The 24,449-nt window shown below is 42.4% G+C and overlaps 1 protein-coding gene across 4 annotated transcripts in view; it reads right to left on the reverse strand.

The window, feature by feature from the left end:
- Window positions 1-24,449, reverse strand: part of DGKG (diacylglycerol kinase gamma) — a 167,005-nt gene that overhangs the window by 82,490 nt on the left and 60,066 nt on the right. For all 4 annotated transcript variants that reach the window (XM_061636546.1, XM_061636547.1, XM_061636550.1 and 1 more), the window contains exons 4-10: window positions 22,969-23,134; window positions 19,177-19,239; window positions 12,473-12,730; window positions 10,604-10,774; window positions 3,763-3,812; window positions 2,336-2,410; window positions 2,070-2,189 (exon numbers count right to left, since the gene is read on the reverse strand). In XM_061636546.1, the coding sequence (XP_061492530.1) occupies window positions 2,070-2,189; window positions 2,336-2,410; window positions 3,763-3,812; window positions 10,604-10,774; window positions 12,473-12,730; window positions 19,177-19,239; window positions 22,969-23,134 (903 nt within the window). The remainder of the gene's footprint in view (window positions 1-2,069; window positions 2,190-2,335; window positions 2,411-3,762; window positions 3,813-10,603; window positions 10,775-12,472; window positions 12,731-19,176; window positions 19,240-22,968; window positions 23,135-24,449) is intronic.

The following is a 24,449-nucleotide window of genomic DNA, read 5'->3' on the forward strand; positions in this document are numbered from 1 at the left end:
ATAAAAAAATAAAATGAAAAGAGGTTCACAATAAAAAAAACCTTTCATTAGATTGAATTTAAATGTTTATTGAAGTTAACTACATTTACATCCTTATATTTTTTCTTGATATGATTTTGCAAATGTTACCATGGACAGTGAAAAAGACAAATAATTGTGTGTTAGAACAAATTAAACCAGAACTATCATTAGAAGCTAAAATAATGAAACTGAGGTTATCATACTTCGGACACATCATGAGAAGACATGATTCACTAGAAAAGACAATAATGCTGGGATAAACAGAATGGAGTAGAAAAAGAGGAAGGCCAAACAAGAGATGGATTGATTCCATAAAGGAAGCCACAGACCTGAACTTACAAGATCTGAACAGGGTGTTTTATAACAGATGCTACTGGAGGTCACTGATTCATAGGGTCGCCATAAGTCATACTCGACTTGAAAGCACATAACAACAACAAGGAGTTCATTAATTTTCCTTGTAGAAAAGTGTTCATAAAAAGGAAATTATTTGAGAATCTAGCTTTTGAGGTTCTGGCGCCCTCCTGTGGTCTTACCTCTGAAACCAATTGCATAAAACCTTTCCCTTTGCTAGCTATCATTGACCTTAATTGGTGCTCTTGTTCAAGTCCTGTTCACGTCAATACAGCTTGTGCAGGAGATGCTCCTCAAGAATTGCACGTATAAATTGTTAAGATCTATGCTTCTTTAACTTGATAAGTAGGTTATTGAAATGTTTTTAGCTATCATTTCTCTTGAATCTAGTAGAGCATCATGTGTTCTGTGTGAACAATTATCTTTACAGTCAAGCTGACAGGGGAAGGCAAAAAATCTTGGCATACAGGAGTGGTAGTATGTATTAACAGTAACACATTTAGTTGTCTCACCAGACTTGGATCAACCAAGTCCCGTTCCAAATGGCAGCTGGTGGCTCCATATCAGTGAGGCAGTGGAATCCACTCTGGGTTTTAGTCCTAATTTTCAAGGAGCTATCCAAGGTTCTGAAGCACCTTAGAAAGCTTCTTGAAAGTTCAGACTAAAACCCAGAGCAGATTTTACTGCCTCACTGACACTGAGCCACCAGCCACCACTGCCTGTTCCTAAAGAATACTCTCCCTTTAATACACATTCATATTGTTCATCCAATATCTGCCTTTCTACAGCCTATCCATTTTTTAAAAAATCCCATACTCCCACAAGGAAGCTCAGAGCAGAATTCACCCACCCTTTCCCTCTATGAAGTTGTCTAAACTGAATTAGGCTATTGGTCCAGCTAGTCTAGTACTATCTACTCTGATTTGTAGCATCTCTCCAAGGTTTCACACAAGAATTTTTCCCAGCATCCACTACTGGAGATCCTTTTAGCTGGATCAGGGGCCTTTCGTATGAAACATAGATGCTCTATTACTGAGTGACAGTGGCTCCTCACACATGTATTTACATGACTATTTTAAATTGGGGTGGGGAACCTGTGGCCCCCAGTTGTTGTTGGACTGCAACAGCCATAATAACCGAGACTGTTGGGACTGATGCAAGTTGGAGTCCACGAACATCTGAAGGTTTCCCATACCTGCTTTATATACAAGCATTTATTGAAACTACTCACATTTTGAAGTGCCATAATATTATTAAGTATTGAGCCAAAAATACAAATAGAATGAAACTGGATGTATTGCATATACAGGAGTGGTGATATGCCGTCCTGGACTCCTGCTGGGAGGAAGGGCGGGATATAAATCAAATAATGAATGAATGAATGAACAAATATATATCAATATTAGCATCCATGGCAGCTGGTGGCTCCGTGTCAGTGGGGCAGTGGAATCTGCTCTGGGTTTTAGTTGGAACTCTCAGGGAGCTGTCCAAGGGGCTTCAGCTCCTTGAAAGTTTGGACAGCTCCTTGAAAGTTCAGACTAAAACCAGGAGAGGATTCGACTGCCCCACTGACATGGAGCCACCAGCCACCACTGAAATCCACTTTGAAAGAACAGGAAGACATTTACTAGCTCACTACTCAGATGGGCATCCTCTATTGGCTTATCTGCTTTGAAGTAAGGCCTTTTACTCACTGTTTCCATGCCCAGCAAAACCAGCAGAGGAATGGTGGTCATGCCACCCCGAATCCACTCTTCCAGTGTCACAGTCCCATCATGATCATAGTCTATTTCTTCCATCATCTCTTTCAAGATCTGTACAAGACAAAGTCTGTTTAGAACCATTAGATCCCCCCTTAACACCCCCCCAAGGATGTATGGCAGATCCTCAAAGGTGTTGCAAAGCCAGTCTTTATGACTTAATTCTGACCATGCTCAGCAGAGATACAAGTGAAACTCACCGGCCTCAGTTCTGTGGAGTCCCACTCCAGGTATTCTGCTACATGAACCATCTGATTAATAATACGATCCAGCTCCTGAGTTCAGAAATAAAACAAAAAAGGAAGGATCAAAGAAAAAAAGTAGGTGTGTGCACATCTCCAGCAGGGATGGATAACCTGTACTCCCCGCCAAATGTTGCTGGACTCCCATCTGCTACAGTCAGCATAACCAATGGGCAGAGATTCTGGGAGTTATAATCTAGGAACATCTGAAAGGCCATCAGTTTCCCATCCCTGATTTACAGTAAAGTAGTAATATAAATATTCTGACATTGCAAACATATATCAGCACACAAAGAAGACATTTATGCAGGCTGGTGAATGCTCTTTTTTTGTTAGATGCCTCTATGTTGTAGCTATGTGGGTTCAGTTTCTTGTTCTTGGATGTGGTGATGATAAGCTGAAGAGCTTGCTCTAGGGCAATATATAATAACTATGTGTCACAGACAGAAAATAGGATTGTATGGAATTTCTGGTACAAAATCTGGGATTGCATTAGGCTTGAGTGGGCCCTTCACACAGTGTTGCTAAAGGTCCCCTCCCCAGCTTTGTTACTGATACCCTCCCTCCACTGTTGCTGCCGCCAACACAATCATCAATGGCTGCCTCTGTTTTACTCTTTATTGCAAACATTTATCACATAATTGAAAATGTCTGGTTATTAAAATATTTTGGGAGTCAATAAATAACATCTTTAGTCAAGACCTTCCCATAGATCCCATTGTAACAATATTCTGACATCTCAAAAGGATCATTCCAGAAGAAGATCAAGAAGTGGTAACCTATTTATTAACAGTAACAAAAATAGAAATATGTGTGTACCACCAGTAAATTCCTGGCTTGGGAAATGGCCTTTAAGACTAAATTTATAATTCTAATAAGAGTGTGAGAAGGTAGGCAAATAGAAGATAAACTTTATTGAAAAAAGGTGCTTGTTTATATTATACTGGAACAATAAGGCGCAAGAACAAATAAATCCATATTGAGACACAGAGATTATGTCTCATTAGGAGACATAGAGAAATGATAGAAAATTTAATACTTTTTATTGCCAATTAAGGACGTTTATCATTTAAAATAAGCTAGAAATGTGTAATATACATATTTTTCTATTTTGTTTTTACATCAGGAACACTGAGGAAACTTAATGACTAAACTCAGTTGTGATGCTGCGGCCAACAACAGATAAGCCCACCAGGACCTATCAATGGACGAGGGGAGCCCAAGAGAGGATACTTTGCTGCTACCTGCCACAGGAGACCCAGATGTGATGCACACATGATTTTCTGCTCATGGGGCCAGCATCGTAGCAGGAAGCCCCCCAGGCATTTAGAAAGAATGGTGTCCTCCCTATATGAAGAACGGCACTGCTTCGAGATATGACTTACCGAGCTGTCCAGGAGGCCATTGCCATCTGTGTCATACAGGCGGAACATAACTGCAAAAGAAAACAAATGCAGCAGAGGTCTGTATTAAATGCATGCACCCCAAGGCATAATGAGATGATTGATCATGCGCTAAGCTATACTGCTGCGTTAACTTGAATATAGGAGTCTCCCTCAGTGAACCTGCAGCCCTCCTGTTAAAAGGCTTATTAGATAATTCACATCTCTCATCTCCAGACACATGAATATTAAAAACAAATGTGTTAACTATTGTCCGAAGGTCTCATCAAGGGATCTTTTCTGCCTCTGGGCTGCAGAGTTGAGCACCAAAGTTGGGTTCCTGAAGGCAATGAAACCAAAGGCTTTGCACTGGTCCACCCACCTTCATGAACAGAAATATGAGGCCAACTAGTAGGGTTGTATTTTTGTTCCCTAATCTACCAGAGAATTGTTTTTGTGCTGTTGCAGTGTGTTAGGATCAGTCCTATGTACAGACTGACCTGTATTCACTAGTCAGGGGTAAGGTGTGAGATGTGGGGAAGGGATTTACGGAGTCTTACAGCAGTAATGGTGTTTTCCAACTAATATGTTCCATCAGTGCAAGGATTTCCACTTGCATAAGACTTCCCCCCTCTCCTTTCCCTGTGCATATGATTGCTTCCCCTGTGCTGTGATTGGTAAGTGAATTATCTGGACCGTAGGCAATAGGAATCCTGGGGTCCTAAAGAGCTGCTGTTTTACCCTCATTTCTAGTGCACTTTTCCTGCTTCTGTCTTTTTTTCTAGCCTTTTTTTCTATAGAGATTTTGCCATTTTCCCTAGCAACCAGGATGCATCTTTCCTGTGCTGGGTTCACTTGAGATCAGGTAGTGCCTAGAAATTATTTTCTGCAAATACTACTACACAATAAGTGTGGGTGAATGTTAAAGAATCTCTTTCCCCCCAAAAGGCACAAATTCAACAGATCAAGCCTTTTCTAGTATGGAAATAAATTATGGAAAAAGCTTCACCAGAACTACTCTAATTTTGAGTTATGTTGTGCCCCCCCATGTCAACCATTTTGTAACTAATGCCCCCAGAACTCTCTTAAAATTTGCAATGTGCCCTCTAGTCCAAAAAGGATGGTGACCCCTGGATTAAAATGTCTTACCATTCAAACTGGGGAACTCTTCCTGCTCTAGAGAGCAAGAACAGGACTGAAAAACAAGCTACATCAAAAGAGTATTTTCCTCAGGTAATAAAGTTGAGGATATGAGCTAGCTGTGTTGGGAGGGCTCATAGCATGAGGAGTATTTGTATGCCCTCCCACCCTCCATTTTAAAAATCCATCACTCTCTCACACCATACAGACAAAGGCTAGATAGATAGCTGACCCCCTCGCATATGTATTAAAATTGTGATGGCTGATGGGTGATTCATTCCTTTGTTAGGCTAATAGACCAGTATGGTGAACTGATAAGGGCTGGTGGTTAGAAGATGGTTTCCTGATCAACGGGAGGATACTTGTGTTTGAAAGATATGCCCATGCAGGTAAGTGTGTGTGTGTGTGTGTGTGTGTGTGTGTATAGACAGATAAATATGGCAGGTATATCTATATAATGTATGTATGTGACAGAAATAGCAGTTTTCAGTTTGGAAGTGAGGGCCAAATTCCATGTTATGCCAAGTGTATCCACATTTCTGCTGTTTCTTAATTAATGGCAGGTGTGCAGACCACAGATTTTAATTTTTAAAAAGCAAACAAACCTATCATTGCTAATGATGCCTAGCATCATATCTAGTCTAGCCATGAAGGAGATGGAGGGAGGGAGAGTGGGTTGAGAGTTCCTTGGTGGAGTTGGCTGGGACTGCAGTTCTTGGGAACTGTCCTGGTTGCTTTCTGGAGGATTGTCTGCCTTGGAAGAGTGTCCGTTGGCCTCATGTTCTACAGGTATATTTGTAAAGAAAGCAATTATTACAAGACACTTTAATTCTCCAGTGCCCCTTCATCTAGGGCTCCTCTAGGCTGGGCTCCTCTCTCTCAACTACGCTTCTCCAACTGGAGCAACGTATTCAGTGATATCAAGAGCCCTACTGTGCTTGATTTTTCAGAGCACCTAAGAAAGAAATATTTGCCTGGTAAAATCATGCATAAGCCTAAAGAACTGGCCAAGCTGAGTGAAGTCAGATTTTGTTTCTGAAAGAAAGCCCTACTGAAAAGTTTTATGGAACACTAAACCCTACATGCACTTTAACCATAAAAGAGATTATTCTACCTATTTTATATATCATATTTTTTCTGAACATGATTATCATTGGGTGTTCCCTGGTTGATGGTGAACTGTGGCAGGGCCTTCTCGGTGGTGGTTCCCCAATTGTGGAAGCCCTCCCTGGTGAGACACATCTGTGTCCCTCATTATTAACATTTAGAAGGAATGTAAAACCTTCCTGTTTACTCAGGCTTTGATGGCTCAAAGATATTCTTGGCAACTTTGAAATTACTAGCTATGAGAGTATGCGATTGCTTTGTATGTTTTAAAATAGGTTTTAAGTTTATTTTTAGTTGTACTATTTTATCACTGATGTGTTGTCGCCCTAGGCTCCTTTGGGAGGAACGGCGGGTTATAAATTTATAAATAAATAAAAATTATATTATGTACAACAACAATAACATCAGTGGGCTTAATAAAAGTGTCAGTATGGCCAGTGCAGACACCAGGCATCTTTGGCCAGCTGCCATGGCTACCAGCCTGGCTCACTCCTGATGCCTCTTTAATTGTGTGTGGATGTGTGTGTGTGTGTGTGATGTCATGCTCCTAGCCACTATTTAATATTTAAAGCTTTGCTCCAATTAAAATCGGGAAATTAAAAGGCAGCTAGACTCAATTGTCTTGTGTTGCTTGGAGTGTGTTTTGTTGTGTTCAGAGACCTGGGACTCTTAGAAATAAGTAGCTGGACACAGACAATGCTTATTAGATAACAGGTTCACTTTAGAGTTCCTTCCTTGCTTATAGCTCCATGCAGACTGGTGTCCTTCCTTCCAGGATTCCATCTCCCTTGCCTGGCTACTGTAAATCCTGGGGTGGACTAGCCTATGCTTAGCCCAGAGCATTCTGGAACCCTTGTCTAGATCAAGGAATGAATCTGCAATATATCTTACACAAGTAAACCCACCATAGTCCACTGGTGGAGGGCAGGACCCACCAAAGGAGGAAGGGCCCTGACCAGTGAACACTTTGCCCAAGGCCCACTCAGACACAGAACCAACCCTGAACATCATTAACAGCTGACTGAATATGCAAGAAAAATAATAAGAAGAAATTCCAAAACCAGCAGACCAGAAAAATTGGCATTTCATTGGCAAAATTATTATGTAACTAGCAGTTCCTGTCTTAATGACAGTGTCATCCCAGCAGAGCTAGCTTGCCTGCAGCTCTTAGTGCTGCTTCATCAGGTACGGTATTTTTCTCCTGGCTTATGTTCTTGGCATTATAACTTGGGCTGATTCTATCTTTTGACCTCAATATGCTCCACATGCAATGAATCTTTAATTGCTTCACTTCCTTTATATAATGTCGGTTCATTCTCAAATAATTTTTTTTAAGTGACCACTTAAAATAAACTGTGGGGGTCTCTCTTTTATGCAGGCTTCATACAAAATTCATTGATAAACAGGGATGTCAAATTCATCAGTATATGATGTCTTCTGAAAATGATTAAAAGAACGAAGAAAAACAAGCCAAGGGCACCAGAGGGCAGCCTTGCACAGTTTTCTGGAATGCTAATGGGTAACAGAGCCATAAATTATTTCCCAGGGCTTTGGTTCTGTGCATTGTAGAGAGAGTAATAAATTAGTAGTGGTTTGCGTTCCTCCTCCTCATAGTACAGTTTCTAGCCATCTTCTTCCGTTCTCCTGTCTCTGCTTCAGATCATGACAACCAGCTCAACCCATGAAGCAAATAATACTTTTCATGCAACACTAGAATTGGGCAGTTAATCAGAGAAGAGATGTGCAACTTTGCCCCAGAAGTAACCTATTTACAACCCCCCTTACACATTTCCTAAGTGTCACTTCAAACAGGCAACCTCTCTGACTCCCCTTATCAGTACACCTAGTCACCCGTTTACATGTCAGGGATGTTCTTTCTAGAGGCCAATTCTGACATCACATTTCCATTCCTGCTATGACATTTTGAAAAGATCCTGTGCACAAGCACAGTGGGTGATTCACATTATGATTCCCAAGCTGATCCTGCAAGAAGGATCCTACAGTGTTCTGCTTAGTAATATTCACATAATTAACCTGCCCTTTGCAGTCTACATTAACATAGATTGGTGTATAAAATGACTGGAGTTTCTAATGGCAAATGAATCACACAGTCAGCTTGGCACAGACTGGTAGCCATCAGAAGATGAAGAAGAAAAGCAGCTATTATATGCTTTGTGGTTTAGTGAATCAGATCTGCAAAGAATTTGCACTGAAACTGATAAGTCTTCATCTCTCTTCTTGTTAGAATTGGACTCCTTAAAATGGTGCTATCGGAGTTGCATGCACAAAGGGAAGGATTATCCCCTAAGATTTTCTTTAAAGTTTAAGTTCAACATTAATGTAAAGCTGCTCAAAATTAAAAATCATACATAAATTACAAAGTTTTGCCTAATTTTGCATTTGTATGAAGTTTCAGTTTTTGTATTTTTAAATACCCATTTCTCACTTAAATGGCCAGGTCTATGGCATTTTTAACCTGAGGGCCACTTTACTAGCAGTGGGTGAGGCCAAAAAGTGGGTATGATCACCCACACCTTTGCACATGCATACACACACAGACAGACAAAGTGCAGCATACACTCAAATGTAGGCAGGCACACACATACACCCAAACAACACACTGAGGCAGGCACAATGCTCCCAGCACAAATCAGCAGAGAAGCAGGGATATTTTCTATCCCATTGTGACACTGGGCAGGAAAATTGTGCATCCCTCTCTAGCCTTCAGATCGATAATTGTATGAGTGGAGAAGGTTTGATTTTCCTTCCCATTGTGACACTGGGCTGAGCAGAGAGACATTTAAACCTCACCAACTAGCCCATCAGCAGTGTTACACACTACAGATTCTGTTGCTACCACTTGCAGGGATTCTGGGGGCTAAAGCTTAAAAAATTGTGATTCACCATCCTTGGTGATTCTCCATCCCTGGTCTCTAGGATTGCCAGGTCAATGTTAAAAGGTAGTATAAGATATCCAATTCTATTTTGGCACTCTAGAACAAGGGTGATGAATCTCTGGCCCATGGGCCAAATTTGGCCCACCAGGCCTCCCCATTTGGCTTGTGAGGTCATTTTCCCTAAACCACGCCCAACTACCCCACACTGACATCATATGTGACATCAGGAGTGGGGCAGATAGAGACGCAACTGGATCAAATCAGGATTGAACTCCCCATGCATCAGCTGATGGGTAGGAAGTGTAGTCCTACTTTGATTGGATGCAAGGATGAGTTCCCTGCAGGGAACTCACTGGCACATCCAAATTCTGCAGAAAACAAATTTAATTACCTGTCTACCACCTGATGCACAGGGAGTTCAATCCTGCTTCGTCACTATCTCCCTCCCCCCTCCAGGCCAACTTTGACAGGTGGATGAGGCATCCCACCTGTCAATCACCTGATGTCATAATGAGACAAGGTGATTGACAGGTGGGTGGTATTGCTCACCTGCTGAAGCTGGCCTGCGGGGTCAAAAAGATGCACCATCCTGAACTAGAAAGAAGGAAAGCTATTTCATATGATAAATGCCAACAGAGGGGTCTGAAAGTTAATCCTGGAAGTCTGATTGAACCTAGCAGTCAATTCCTTTCAATAGTGATTCCTCAGCTGCACCATTTTAGGAAATGGTAACTGGTGGCTGGCAAAGGGAGGATTTAGGACCAATGACACCATAACACAATAAGTCAATTAAAAAAGGTGTATGTGTGTATGTTTTTCCTATGTTATTTTGGAAGTGTTAAAAGCAAGAGCTATGCATTTTACTTGTCCTGTTCACTGCTAAGAACTCTGTGGCTCTAAGAAGAAGAAATCTCTCAACCTCTCCAAACATACAAATGAAGACATGGCCGATGTTTTCTCTTGGAGACTGGCAGATTCAAAGAAAGGGACAATACTCAAAATGGGGGGGGATCGGTGCAGAGGGGGCTTGGTCCTCTTACCTTAGTGATACCTTGTTAGATACATTTTAGAGAAGGCTATAAGGGCCATGGATTGTCTACCACTAGGAGAGACAAGGGGTAGGTCATGTGGATTACATGAAGACTCCCACCATAAATTGAACACTAGAAAAGGGTCCACAGCCTAGGTCTGTTTTTAGACTCTCAAGGAGGAACCCAAGAGAAAGAGCTATGGGGCAACCTCCAGTCAACTAAGAGGTGCCACACACCTACCATATCTACCTGTAATGCTCTAGAGCAGCCTTTCCCAACCTTTGGGTCCCCAGATGATGCTGGACTACAACTCCCATCGGCCCCAGCCAACATGGCCAATGGTCAGGAATTATGGGAACTGTAGTCCAACAACATCTGGGGAACCAAAGGTTGGGAAAGACTGCTCTAGAGAAAAGCGATGAGAGGATGAGTGGAAAGGGATGGAGGATTGTGATTCGGTTGATTCAGAACACACACACATACACACACACACAAATTGGTCTCTTGCCCCATCTTGGAGCTCATAGCCTTTACTACTTCCCCCGAAACCACAAACTCTCCCAATGCCTCCCACCCCACCCTCCCCCTGCCTCCAGTGACCACAGCACAAGCAAGTCTTATATAGGATGCTCTGGTCACATACATTCTTCCTGCCATCCATGCACTTACACTCCAGCTTATCCTCAGCCCGTCCCCTTTCCAGCAGTGACAGGTAGCAGACAATGTCCTTCAGGTAGACTACCTGAGCCAGTGGGGCTGGCGACTGCGGACTGGCTGTTTTCAGGGAGATGTGGCTCTTTCGGAGGCTGAATTGTAGTTTCTTCTCCAAGCTTCTGGAGCCTAACAAGGGAGACAAAAATAATCACAGATGTTGCAGAGCGACAAAAAAGATGTTGGGCCCTGCAATCAGCGAGAGATCTCGTTTAGTCCTTGGGACTTATTTGACTTGATCCTATCAATGACACAAGGACCTCAGGGAGGGTTTGCCCGCATCCCAGTCTTATATGTCTGTTTTATCTCTAAACAGTCTCCAGCTGCAACAGCAAAAGTGCGGCAGAGCAATCCTCCCACTTGGAGGGGAAAAACTCCAGCTGGCTCCTTACTTTCAGGAAAGCTGTGCATGGAATTGCACTAAACTTTCATTACTCTCTAGTGGCTGAATGTAATGAGGCCATCCATCTTCCTGCCCCTGCCAGATCTATGTATGTAGAGGCTTTGGAATATACTCCAAGGACGTGCATCAATGCACTTCCTCTCTTTTCACCTTTTGGGGACAATGCCAAGCACGTCATTTCCCAGTTGTTTGGGGGACAGGGGTTATTGTGTTGCTGCTTTACTCAGCTTGCAGTTTTTATTACTGCTGGATAGTGATTATACGGGATTTTATGTCCCACTGTATTTTATGCCTTGGCCTGGAGAACAGATGATTAAAAGACCATATGATGGCCATCTTTAAATACTGTATATGAAAAGCTGTAAAATACAAATGATGGAGCAAATTTGTTTTTTTGTGTTTTGTTGCTCCAGAGCAGCCTTCCCCAACCTGGTGCCCTCCAGGTGCTGTTGGACTACAACAAATGTCAGCCATAGCCAGAATGGCCAATAGTGCTCATATAAGTAGACCACTCACACAAGATCCTAAATCAGCAAGTTTACCATGGTATATAAGGCATGAATACATGATCATGAAATGAAAGATATGACCTAGTGAAAACAATCAAAAAGTGAAAGAGACGTTACCGGCTCAAGACAGGCAACTAAAACATTACTCCATAAGCAAATCTGAAGTGACCATAGACAAGCACATTTGATGTGAACTCTGGCCTTTAGGAGATGAGGATATTTGCATCCTCTGCTACTGCTTGCCTGGCATAAAGGAGTGTGCTGGAGGCATATGTCACTCCATGGCTCCCCCATCCTGGCTCCTACTGCCAGGAAATAAAGATATTGGCTGACAGGATCTCAGCAGGAAAACAGGACACCCCCACCCATGCCACCCTGCAAACATCTAAAGATGTTACAGCATCCACTGGGCTTGAAACAGAAAAGTGGATTTGCAGCTGAGCTTAGGCAGCTGGTGGCACCACCTCAGATAAATTAGCTTGCTGCAAACACAGTCCAATGTTTGCAAAGACAACAGTAATGTGCTTCCCAGAGTGTCTCAGAGGAAACTCCCAGGAGTCCCTGACTACCACTGTGCAGCAGATGGACGTGGCTGGGCCTGGGGAGAGAGGATGCTGGAAGGAACACAGTTAGTTATTGACCCAACAAGAGAAATTCCTTTGTGAAAAATCACTCTCTAGGCCTGATGCTGATTTTTTTTGCTTCCCAAATACTCGCAGAGATCAAAAGTGCATCTGCTCAACTTCCATTTCAGGTTTCCTTACCAGAGTTAGTTGATAAAACCAGAAAGAGAACTCCAGGCTGTGTCTTTGGCCTGGCCCTACAGCTGCAGAGGGGTGGGGTGGGGGTGGAAGGCTGGAAAATGGTAGTGTTCATGCAAGGCCTCGGGAAAAGAAGGGCAAAGATGGGACTCACCTGGGGACTGTGGGCTAAGCAGAGAACCTGAGGAGATCTTCGAGGACCCTGAGGAGTTATGAGCAGAGGGGGTGCCAGCAGTGGATTTCTGTGATGATGACCTGGACCAGCTAGGTGAGGCATTCCCAAGGGCATTGGTGTTGGCTGTTGGAGTGGGACTTAGAGATGCCAATTGTGGTTCTGCCAGGTTTGCCTGAGAGCTTTTGGATTCAGGTGTGTGCCTGCCCATGGCAGTGAGGAGAGTTTTCCCATTGATTCCTGTAAGTCAAACACAGCATGATGTCAGTACTCTTTACTGAAACATGTAATTCTAGGTTCTCCAGCTTAGAGTCTATGGGACAAGGACTGTCCATTCAGTGTCCTGTACAGATGGACAAATATCTCACACAATCCTTATGCCAGCAAGGGTCCCCAGAAAGTTAAGACTGTTCTTTACTAGTTCTTTCAGATTAAACACAAGACTTGCTTCTTCTCAGATCAGCTCTGTCTTACATCCCTCTCCACGTAAGGACTGCCATCCCCTCCTCTGTTGCCACTGGATTGGTGGTGCCATTGCATCTAACAAGAGTTCTCAGCTAGAAACAGATATAGCCCTGTAGACCTAGGGTCACATCCACACCTTATATTTAAAGCACATGGCTTCCCCCAAAGAATCTTGGGAACTGTAGTTATTAAGGGTGCTAGAAATTGTAGCTCTGTGGGGGGTAAATGACAGGTCCCAGGATTCTTTGGGGGAAGCCTTGTGCTTTAAATGTATGGACTGTATGTGACCCTAACCTCAAGTGAAAGTGGAAGGTGAGGGCAAGAAAGAACGTATCCATAGCTCATGTGAAACCTTCCAGAAAAGTCACATTTTCTTCTTGTTATTTTTTCCAGGGCTCCCATCATGTCTCCTGTGTGACCTTCTCTCACTCCCTGGAAAGAAAATCATAGCCGATGAACAAGCAGGGTTTAGGATGGGAAGATCGACCATGGACCAAGGTCTTGTCCTCCAACACCTTGCTGAAAAATATTCTGCAATACCAAATGGGACTCTATTTGCTGCTTTCATAGATTTTAAATCGGCATTTGATTCGATCCCCAGGGACAGACTCTGGTATAAACTGGAGAGCCTAAATATTGATAAAAGGCTGCTGCTTCTAATTCGCAGTCTACACGAGAACACTAGCTCAAGGGTTAGAGTTGATCGAGCAGGGCATTTGTCAGCGCCCATTCCCACCTTGAATGGAGTCAAACAGGGCTGCATTCTTGCCCCTACTCTTTTCAATCTGTACATAAACTCAATACCTAGTTACCTAAGGTCAGTAAATTCTCATCCCCCTAAATTGGGGAATAGGCCTCTGTCCATATTATTATATGCGGACGACGCGGTCCTCTTAGCTCAAACAAGTGTTGGCCTTTGGCGCCTCTTGAGGGCGCTCGCGGCCTACTGTAATGAGGAGATGCTTAAAATAAACTATGATAAAACCAAGGTGCTGATCTTCACCAAGAAAAAGATCAAGCACAAATGGCAAATAAATGACCATCCGATTCAGCAGGTCACAATCTATAGGTATCTGGGCATTATTTTCCATTCCTCTGGCTCCTGGAAACCGCAAGTTACCTACGTTATGGTGAATGCCCAGAGGACTGTCAAGGCGCTTTTATCTTTCTTCTATGGTAAAGGGGGACAATATGTCCCCTCGGCGATCCAGGTGTTTAGCGCCAAGGTAATAGCTCAGATGCTCTATGGAGCACAATTTTGTGCGCTCGAGGTGTATGGCCCTCTGGAAATTATCCAATCCAAGTTCCTAAGAGCCATTTTAGGCCTCCCCTCTTGTGTACCTAATGTGGCTATACGCCTCGAGGTCGGTCTTGTACTAATTGAATCCCATGCCTGGATCTATAGAATCAATTACTGGCTCAAAATGATATTTACACCCATAGAATTGGCCCCTCTGACGCTAGAAGACCCATTTCAATCTAGATGGAAGCGACGTGTATACAACAAACTTTACGCCCTGGGTTTTTCGCCTGAGGCTCTCATAGAGCTCGGGTTCACTAAGGCCAAAATAGCCATCCAGCAACGGATCAAGGATATAGAATTACAGAATAATTTAAGTTTGGCTGCGGCATATTCTAATCTGAGTCTAAATCAAAGAGTATTTTCTTCTATGTCTTATTTAACAAATCTAACTGTGGCCAAATATAGAAAAGCTTTTACTCTGGCCAGATTCAATGTTTTGCCATCTGCCCTGCTTGATGGTAGGTATAATAGAGTGCCCTATCAAGATCGAGTTTGTCCATGTGAAGCACGGGAGGTGGAGACCATTGGACAAGTTCTTTTGAACTGTCCTTTTTACCGAGACCTCCGGCACGTTCTTATTATTCCTATCTTACACGAGCTTTCTATAAACTCTGAAGCTGACTACCTCCATCTTTTGTTAGCAGACACTAGCCCAATGGTGACACTCAGGGTAGCTAAATTTTGCGCAGCGGCCACCACCTGCAGACAGAAGATTCTAGATATGAATCAATTATTTTAATTATTGGTTCCTTTTATATATTTTAGTATTCCTAATTTTATACATTTTATGCCTCCTAATGGTTTTATTGTAAATCGTATATTCTGTAATTTGTGTAATTTGTGTATTGTGTTCATACTATGTTGGCTGGCCCATGACCGAAATAAATTCATTCATTCACTCCCTGGAAAGCTTATTTATTTTCTACTGCTCAGATATTCTCTACCAGATGCCTGCTTTGGCGTATTCCGCACAGAGCTAAGCATAGTCAGATAAGTAGGGTATTCAGGAGGTCTGTGTCCACAGTACCAAAGACCAAAGATTTTCACTGGCTTGTCTGAATTTCAGTTTGACTGGAGCCAGCTCACTGAACACATCCCCTCCTTTACTGTGCCAGATACAGTAGCTTCTAATTTGTTTCTGGGCTCAATTCATTCTTGGTTATTACCTTTTAAAACTAATTTATATCCCTTCCTCACAAAGGAACCCAGGGTGGCAAACAAGTGATAAAACAATAAAAACATCTTTAAAACATACCATCCTAAAAACAATGCAATACAGATGCAGACTGGGAAATATTTCTACTTAAAAGGCTTATTGGAAGAGGAAGGTCTTCAGCAGACACTGAAAAGATAACGGAGATGGCACCTGTCTAATATTTAATGGGAGGGCATTCCAAAGGGTAGGCCCCACAACACTAAAGTTCCCGTTTCTATATTGTGTGGAACAGACCTCCTAATGAGAAGGTATCTGCAGGAGCCCTCACCTGAACAGCGCAGTAACAGATATAAGAGGTGAGATTATCTTTCACGTATTTATATCCCTAAACAGTTTGGGGCCAGGAAACCAGGGGACCATCTTCTCCCTTATGAACCTGCCCATCCTTTACGATCAGTAGAGGAAGCTTTCCCCCATGTCTCACCTCTGTCAAAAGGTCTGGTTTGAACATGGGAGAAAACCTTTTCTGTGGCCACATCCAGATTATAGCACTCTCTGAACAGGGCAATCTGTCTGGTGCTTTCTTTAATGAATTTTCATTAAGTCTTAAAAACATGTTTTTTTCTGCAGGCAGTTTTAAATCTCACTGGTTGATTTGTTTGGCTGCTTTATCTGCCACCCTGCTTGCTCTTTTTAACTTGTACTTTCAATTTTTTTTTTGCTGATTGATAGATAATGCCATATTTTATAGTTCATGTTGTTAGCTGCTATAGAGATCCTGAATGAAAATGTAGTGCACAAACTATCTGAACAAGGTCTCCCTCTACACGCTCACCACTGGCCTAACCTTGCTTTCTATTGGCATGAGGGTGGCATGGCAGCAGAAGAGTTAAGGGATTTTTTTCAAATTTGCCCACATAACAGAATTCACTTTGGGAAGTACAGAGCACTTAAGAGGCAAGAACAGATGTTCTGAAGCATATAAAAAGCAAAGAAAGCCATATTAGTCCATAAGAAAAAATCCAAAATGCACAGTTGGGCTGTACCTTTATTAGGACTGACTGAAACCTTTTGAGTTCTCTAGAATTCTTCATCAGGCTGGATGTTCTGCAAACCGAGGGGTAGAGGGAAGAGGGGAAGAAGCCAGGAACGTTTTTGTCCTTTTTCACCATATCTCCTTTGCATCAGTTTGCTTAATATCCAGCCTGTTGAAGAGTTCTGGTCTACTAATCAAAAGCTGCCTCATTTTTGTGACATTTTAGTTGGTCCTAATAAAGGAATTATTCATCAGATGTAATCAACAAAGGGCACACATAACTGTGCCCTTATTGTTCTTCTTTTGGTGCATGAGTGCTTTTAGAGCATGAAAACAGCATGGCCATTTTTTGTGCACGCTGCATGTCTACCTTGTGCTCTTCCTCTTGCGCTCAGTCTGGCCCACCTCCTGTGTGGAATGGGCCGTGAGGTTTCTTGAGAGTTAATGCTTGAATCAAAAAGCCATGGCAATGGCCGAGGGAGCCCCATGCCCCCTGTGAAGAGGATAGCAAAAGAGGGCAGGTATTGCACATATAACTGGGCAACTACAAGGGGCCAACTATGTTAGAGGATGCTCAGCTACTCCAAACTGCAGAATTGGGTTTTAGCCATTCGATTGTTATTCCCTTTAGTAAGTCAGAAGATGCCATTGCTCATATTTAATTTCATCAGAGGAACCTGAGAACAAAATATAAAGTGGTTGTCTCAGGGACCTCCTTAGCTCCTGTTTCCATAGAAAGCCTTACACATAATTATATCGCAGCTTGCCATTTCCTAAAATGTATTTGAACAAGCTCTGGTTGTCTCCTCTATGATAACTATGCTGTCAGGATGAAAGAGACGTATTAGAAATGTGCATTGGATGCTGATGAATCCAGCGGCAGAGTAGGGTGCCTCAGAGGGATTTTTGCCTTGTCAGTGAAGAAACAGGATCTATATGAGGCAGCACAAGTTGAAGCAGGGACCCCTGAAGTAATTTGTGGCACACTGGTGCTGCAGACATCAAAAAATGCAGCAGACAAGCATCTAGTGAAAGTAAAGTCTCTAAACTTACTCTAATGCCAGGATGGGGTGATGGAGGAAGAAGAGCAAACACCAGACTGGGGGGGGGGGGGAGGTAGAAGGAGAGCTCCATTGTGACTGACAGGTCAAGCTCTTAATCAGAGAGGATGCTTTTACCCAGAAAATGTTGGCGTGTGGATACTTTCTCATTCTTCCTGTCCTAAAATCAATTTAAAAGTGCCTAGTACAAAAGCCTCTATTTGTTTGCAATTTGATATGTTTCTTATGCAGGGGAAATTGTTTCAGGTTTGCAATTTTCTGACCCGTTGCCCACAAAACACTAGAAGAGGTTAAGTGGTTCCTTTTTTGCCCACTCTAAAACTGTTATGGCTACTCTTGCAGGAAATCCATTGCAGCTATCCATCTGAAATTTGGTAGGATTCATGGCCTCATGGCCTTTAAAAAAACCAAAACCAAAACCCTCTGGACCTATTTGCTTGTAATTTGGCAATCATAAACTCTAGAGGGGCTAGCATGCCTACAAATGCTATCTACTTCAGTCAAAAGGGGAAAACATTATCACTGTATTTCAATTTCCCAATAGTGAATGGGAGCGGAGGAAGGACATGAAGCAGATTTAGATAGACCCTGAACTGAATCGGGCAGCCTCTGAAGTACCTTGGACTAAGTTTTCTGAAGTGAATGAGGGTCCGAACCAAAACTTGTTGTCACACCCTTTCCCTTTCATTGTCTTCCACGCATAACACAATGGTAGATGCCACCAAGAACACAGAACTGAAAGAGACATCCTTGCATAGCAACAGTTTCCTGGCAAGACCTGATGACAACAAATGCCAGGTCACACTGAAATAATGGAAGAGAGTTTTAAAAAGCTTTGGCACCCAAACACTATTTATGTCATATGTTTACTTAGCTGCTGCATGTCCCTGTGCAGGATTCCACACAGAGAGAGAGAGAGACAGAGAGACAGACAGAGAGAGAGAGAGAGAGAGAAGAGAGAGAGAGAGAGAGAGAAGGTAATTCCTGGTATAAAGAGTGAGGAGAAAGCAAGAGAGTGCAGAAATGGAATATAATCCTGGAACCCAGTGTCATTTGAACCAATGGGTTCAAATTGCAAGAAAAAAAGATTTAGCCTACACATTGAGAAAAACTTTCTGCTGATACAATGAAACAGACTGCCTCAGAAAGTAGTAGGACTCTTCTTTGTTAGAGATTTTAAGCAGAGGGTGAATGGCCATCTCTCAGGGATGCTGTGGTAGTGCATTGGCAGGAGGTTGGGCTAGATAACCTATCTAGTTATCTAGATTCCCAACTGCACATCGTTAAGCTGTGGAAGTCATTTCCACAAGATGTGGTGATGCCCATCAACCTGGACAACTTTAAAAGGGGATTAGACAAATTCATGGAGGATAAGGCTATCAGTGACTACTAGTCATGACAGCTATATGTTATATCCAGTATCAAGTTCAACATGTCTTTGAATACCAGTTGCTAGGGAACAAAAATGGGAGATGACTGTTGCATTTATTTCCTGCTTCTGGTCTTCCCATAGGCATCTAGTTGGCCAGTGTGGGAAACAGCATACTAGATTAGACAAGCCTAGACAGGCTTTTCTTTTGTACTTATATATCTCTGTACAATCAAGCTCTGCCCATTTATGTCTAGGTGGAACAGGGATTTCATAAAAGTGCTTATTGTAGATACCTGTAACAGGGGCACAAGCAACTTCGGTCTGGATGGAGATGCCTGTATCAATAGTCTTGGACTCTGAATGCATGAGAGAAACAGAAGAATAAGCACACACTTTAGCACTCAGTAAAAATTTATTGCAACAAATAAATAAACGTTTGTTGCAAGCTGTTACAGTAAACAGCTGTCACATTCCTTCACTCAACACTTCCATTCTTGGAAAATACTTACATAAATACTTGGTTAGAACAAAAAGGGTTAGAGACACATATTATTCTGTCTCATCATCAATAATACAAACCTCAAACAGAAAAAATCAGGGCCTGGCCAAAGCTGTGGATGGCCCAACCTGAATCTAGGTCTGTAGGATGTGGAGAAACTGGAAGCAGTGGGGAGCTAAAGGGGCTAGAATCTTGAGCTGGAAGTATAGTATATATATCAGCCAAGAGAAGAAGGCCAGATTCCTGGCATTTACACCAGGCCAAGGCAATCTAGAGGCTTTATACTGCCTGACAAATACAGAAGCCGATGTTGCACCCTACTGTTCCCTTCAGCACCTTGAAAAGTCCCAGTTACCTCATCAAGTTAGATCCCAGTTAATGAGAATCCTGGATCAAGCCCCAGAGTCCTAGGATCTAATAACTGGCCCACTAGGCCAAGCTTAGCATTTGATAAAAGTCAATAAAAGTGACTAACTTTACTAATTGTTCAGCTCAAAACTCAACCCACATGTATCACACCATTGCAAAATTGCTCAAAAACATGGCTGATGCAGGCTGAGGTGTGATATGTGAAGCAACCCTAGACAATTGCTCTTAACCAGTGATGTCAGAACATGGTTATGTTTATTCTGTTTGATCAACTTGATGCAACTGCCCCATTCCCCTTGTAGTCACAAAGCCAATGGAGGGTCCCCCTATGAAGCAGTTCTTGATAGATCACACCCCAGGTGAATATTCAGCAGGAACTACCCACCATGTACAGACTGCAGCCACCCTGCATAGCATGAATATACAGAGTTATATGATTTATGCAGAACCCACTAATGTAGAATTAATATTTCTAGCTCCATTCCTGAAAAATGCAATTGGGAGAGACCATTAAGGGATTAATGATGTGAAGAGAGTCTATCTGCTCCCTTCTATGTGCCCACCTGCTTTTCCTCCACAGCTTGCTATAACGTTGTGCCCTGGTTTGCTACACCAGCCAGCGAGGCATGACTGAATGAATAGAATTATATACAGCTAAAGCTCAATGTTCTAACAAAAGCTTCTGCTGGTACAACATGGCTCTTCTCTCTGGTTTGGCTGCAAAGTTGTTGATAAGTTGCACTGCACACAAAAATGAAAAAGGTACACACTATTTAAAAAAAATAAAAATGTAATTGGAGCACCTCTACCAGGGAGACCAATGTATTATGCAAGCTCCTGAAGAAAAGCTCTGCAGCAGTACAATATACATTAGAAGATTTACCTAATTTTTCACTATCAGATATTGCTGTAATACAGTGGTCCCAGGGAACCCTGGAGTTTCTGAGAAGTTTATCAGGAGTCCCTCAATGAGATCAGTAATGGTAGACAAGCTTCCCTGAAAAGTATCATGCCCACCATTATGATGCTTTCCCTGCAGTGGGAAGCCAAAGTACTGAGTGTGATCACTTCATGTGTGATTACAGCAAGACCCTCTGGGCCTAGCCCATGGGATACGCCATGTGTGACCTGGGTGTACAAGTAGAACATTTCCCAGAGTCCTCTGCAACAAGTAGGGGTTTCTCAGCGTTGATGGAAAGTGTTCTTTCGGGGTTGATGGTGCAATTCATCCACTTATATGTAGAGAGAGGCGAATCTGTCAATGTCGGTTTCTCTCCATATGTCTTTTTTCCAGTCTTAAATTCAATTCTACACATTTTTTAAAAAAGTCATCATGAAAATTCACTAGCATTTTAGTGCTCATTTTCCTAGCATACACATTATGAATTATGAAATGAATTATGAAATTATGAAATTTGCCTAATATACACATTTTTGCAACCCAATTTTCCCTAATAGAATGCATTTTGTATGTTATTGTCATAAGGACATAAGAAGAGTCTGCTGGATCAGGCCAATGGCCCATCTAGTCCAGCATCCTGTTCTCACAGTGGCCAACCAGATGCCTATAGAAAACCCACAAGCAGGACCTAAGTGCAACATCACTCTCCCCTCTTGTGGTTTCCAGCAAAAGGTATTCAGAACCATACTGCCTCCAACGGTGGAGCTGGGGCATAGCCATCATGGCTAGTAGCCACTGACAGCCTGATCCTCCATGAATTTGTCTAATTCTCTTTTAAAGCCATCCAAATTGGTTGCCATCACTGTCTCTTATGGAACTAAATTTCAACATTTAACTATGCACTGCATGAAGTAATTTCTTTTGTCACTAATACATGCATTCTTACGCACACTTTACCCTATGATATGCATTTTTGTGCACAGTATTTGGCTGGAAAACTGCACTGCAAAATTTGGAGAAGTGTGAATTTCAAAGGATGGCTGTCTCTTGATTTGTGTATTATTTCAAAAAGTGTGAAATTGGTCAATTTCCCTTTAAATGCCAACTGAATTGAATTTCCCTATCTCTAGGTGTTGCCACTCTATCCTCTTTGTTCACTATTTACACCCTTGGGAACATTTGCCAAAGCAGTGCATTTCCATATTTCTGGTCCCCAGATGTTGGGAACAAACTACAGAAGGTGGCCATCATTTTGCATTACCTGCTTGTAAGCTTCCAGAGGCAATAGGTAGCTGCTGCCAGTGGTGGCCAGTGGCTCTATGTCAATGGGGCAGTTGCTCTGGGTTGTAGTCTGAACTTTCAAGGTGCTGTCCAAGGTGCTGAAGCCCCATGAAAGTTTGGACTAAAACCCAGAATGGATTCCATTGCCCCACTGACATGGAGCCACCAGTCGCCACTGGCTGCTGCTGGAAACAGAATCCAGCAAAGCAGTTTTTATGTTCTATTATTCTAATGGTCCAGCCACTCTGTTCCACGGATGATATATAGCAATATCCCTAATCTTCATACTCACTAAGACTATGGGTGAATTTCAGTCCAAGTGGTATCCACATAACTTTGCTCCTGTAAGACAACTTGTAGGAAAGACTCGAATGCCAGAAAAGAATACTGAATGTGAGTTCAGGCATGCAGAAGAACATATACAATTCCAAAATATGGTCATCTTAAGAATATGCCAGTCTTCAGGAATGTATCTTTCAAACTCTACTGACACACAGCAATTAAACAACTGTCCCACTATGCACGCATGCATGCATGCACACACTAATAGCAAACTCATCCTCCAAGTGCCTAGCCTTATGTGACTAAAATGGCACTAACCACTCACAAGAGAGAGGTATCGGAAGGGTTGGGGGAACCCCAAGGTTTGCAAAAAACCCACATCTTTAAAGAAAAAAAACCATGTGAGGGTACCTGCAACATAGTCCAATGAGGAATGAGTAGTGACTATGCTCACTAGTCACAGAATGGGACTGGAAGATTTGAGGGGGGTGGGAATGGAATGGAGGAATGGGCTAACTGGAACCCTGAAGAGAACTCCACACTGCAACATTTTGTTGCAGGTCCCACTTGTTCCCCTCTAAACACAAATCTGCCAGAGAAGACTTCAAAATATTTCAGCTTTATTTCCAGTTTTAATTTGACTGTGCATGCAGCAATCTACTTAAAACCTTACAAATGAACCGGGAATTCACCATGTGCATGGACTAGCAATGATGTATGAAACAGACAGAGAACATGGATGCTGCTGCTCACCAAGATTGTTGAGCTGCATAATGCTGGAACTTTGCTGCTGGTTCTCTGGGGAATATTGGCAGACTTTTCGTTTGAAGGACATGAAGAGGTGCTGGCAGAGCTCCTCCGGAATATCCACCTCCAGATATGTTCTCATGAAAAGTTGGAACCCCTCATAGTCAATTGGCTACAGGGAATAAGGGAGGAAAGCAAAAAAGAGACAAGAAAAGAAAATCCCTTTAGATTTGTTTGCTTTTTCATTTGAAGAAGGGACTGCCCACAGAAGTAAGAGTTCTTCCAGACAATACAATGACTATGATCAACTACCAATCATTTGGGCTATTGCTAATGCCCACTGTATACACAGCGGTGCCCTTAAGGTACTGATTACTAAATTGCAAACAGGTAGCATTCAGTGTGCCATTGCAACAACATGGATGGGACAATAGGTTCTCACAGGAGGGTGTCAGGGGAAAATGGGGAAAATTAGTTTTAGGTCAGAAGCTTCCCTCTTCTGTGGTCTGTGGATTCCTTACCTTAGGATGTAGAGGAGGGTTAAAGGGTAAAGATGACAACCTTAAGTTACAGAGCAGGGTTTGAATAGCATTGCCCCCTTCCCCACACACACAGATAAATAGGAATGCTTTCCCCATCCATCACACAAGGAGTAGCTCATCATCCCTGGATGGATAGAAAAGAGATGTTTCCAGATCAGTGGTGTAGAATTAAATTTCATGAAGGTTCACTAGGCATGGGAGTGGCAGCAGCAATTATGGGTTCCAGAACCCTGCTAAAGCAAATAAAGCAAAAAGAAACACATTTGTTGCAACAGATGCATCCTGGAGACCAGCTTGCAGTGTGCATTCTGCAGCTGCAGCGTTCTGCTTTCAAGACTGCAGAGAAAATATTGTTAGATAGAAAAAAGGTGCATTTATATCCCAAGAGCCAATACAAGAAATAGCTCTAGACTGCACAGTAGGAATTTATTTCTGAAACTAGCGCCCAAGTATCATTTGACGGGGGGGGGGGGGGCTGCCTGGTAAAAACTTCCCTCCCTCCCACACACATACCATGATCCCATCCCATACATACAATTTCATGAGTCATAAAATAAAAGTTTCTATTTTAACTCTGAAATCACATTTTCTACATTTTTGAAATTACACTATGGCACACAATGAGGCTCTTCCCCCAAATCCCATCCTTTTGCTATTTTTGTTTAACAACGCTGAGTCTGAAGAACAGTCCTACAAAGCTTGCTGATTATTTTGTATCTTTTGGTTGGTTCTAACACAGACATTACTACCCTGTTGATTTATGTTGATTCTAATTTTTATTCTAATGGACCAAAAAAACATTTTATGAACAGGCCAATTCACTTTAAAGTTTTATTTCCCTGCCTTTTTCATTGCAAAATCAGGTTATCTCCCTAAATTCAATTTAACTTGCAAGTTTTTATCCCGATAAACAAAATAGCTGTGTGTGACATTTACTCACATATA

The sequence above is a fragment of the Rhineura floridana genome, chromosome 7, assembly GCF_030035675.1.
Source record: "Rhineura floridana isolate rRhiFlo1 chromosome 7, rRhiFlo1.hap2, whole genome shotgun sequence".
NCBI lineage: Eukaryota > Metazoa > Chordata > Lepidosauria > Squamata > Rhineuridae > Rhineura > Rhineura floridana.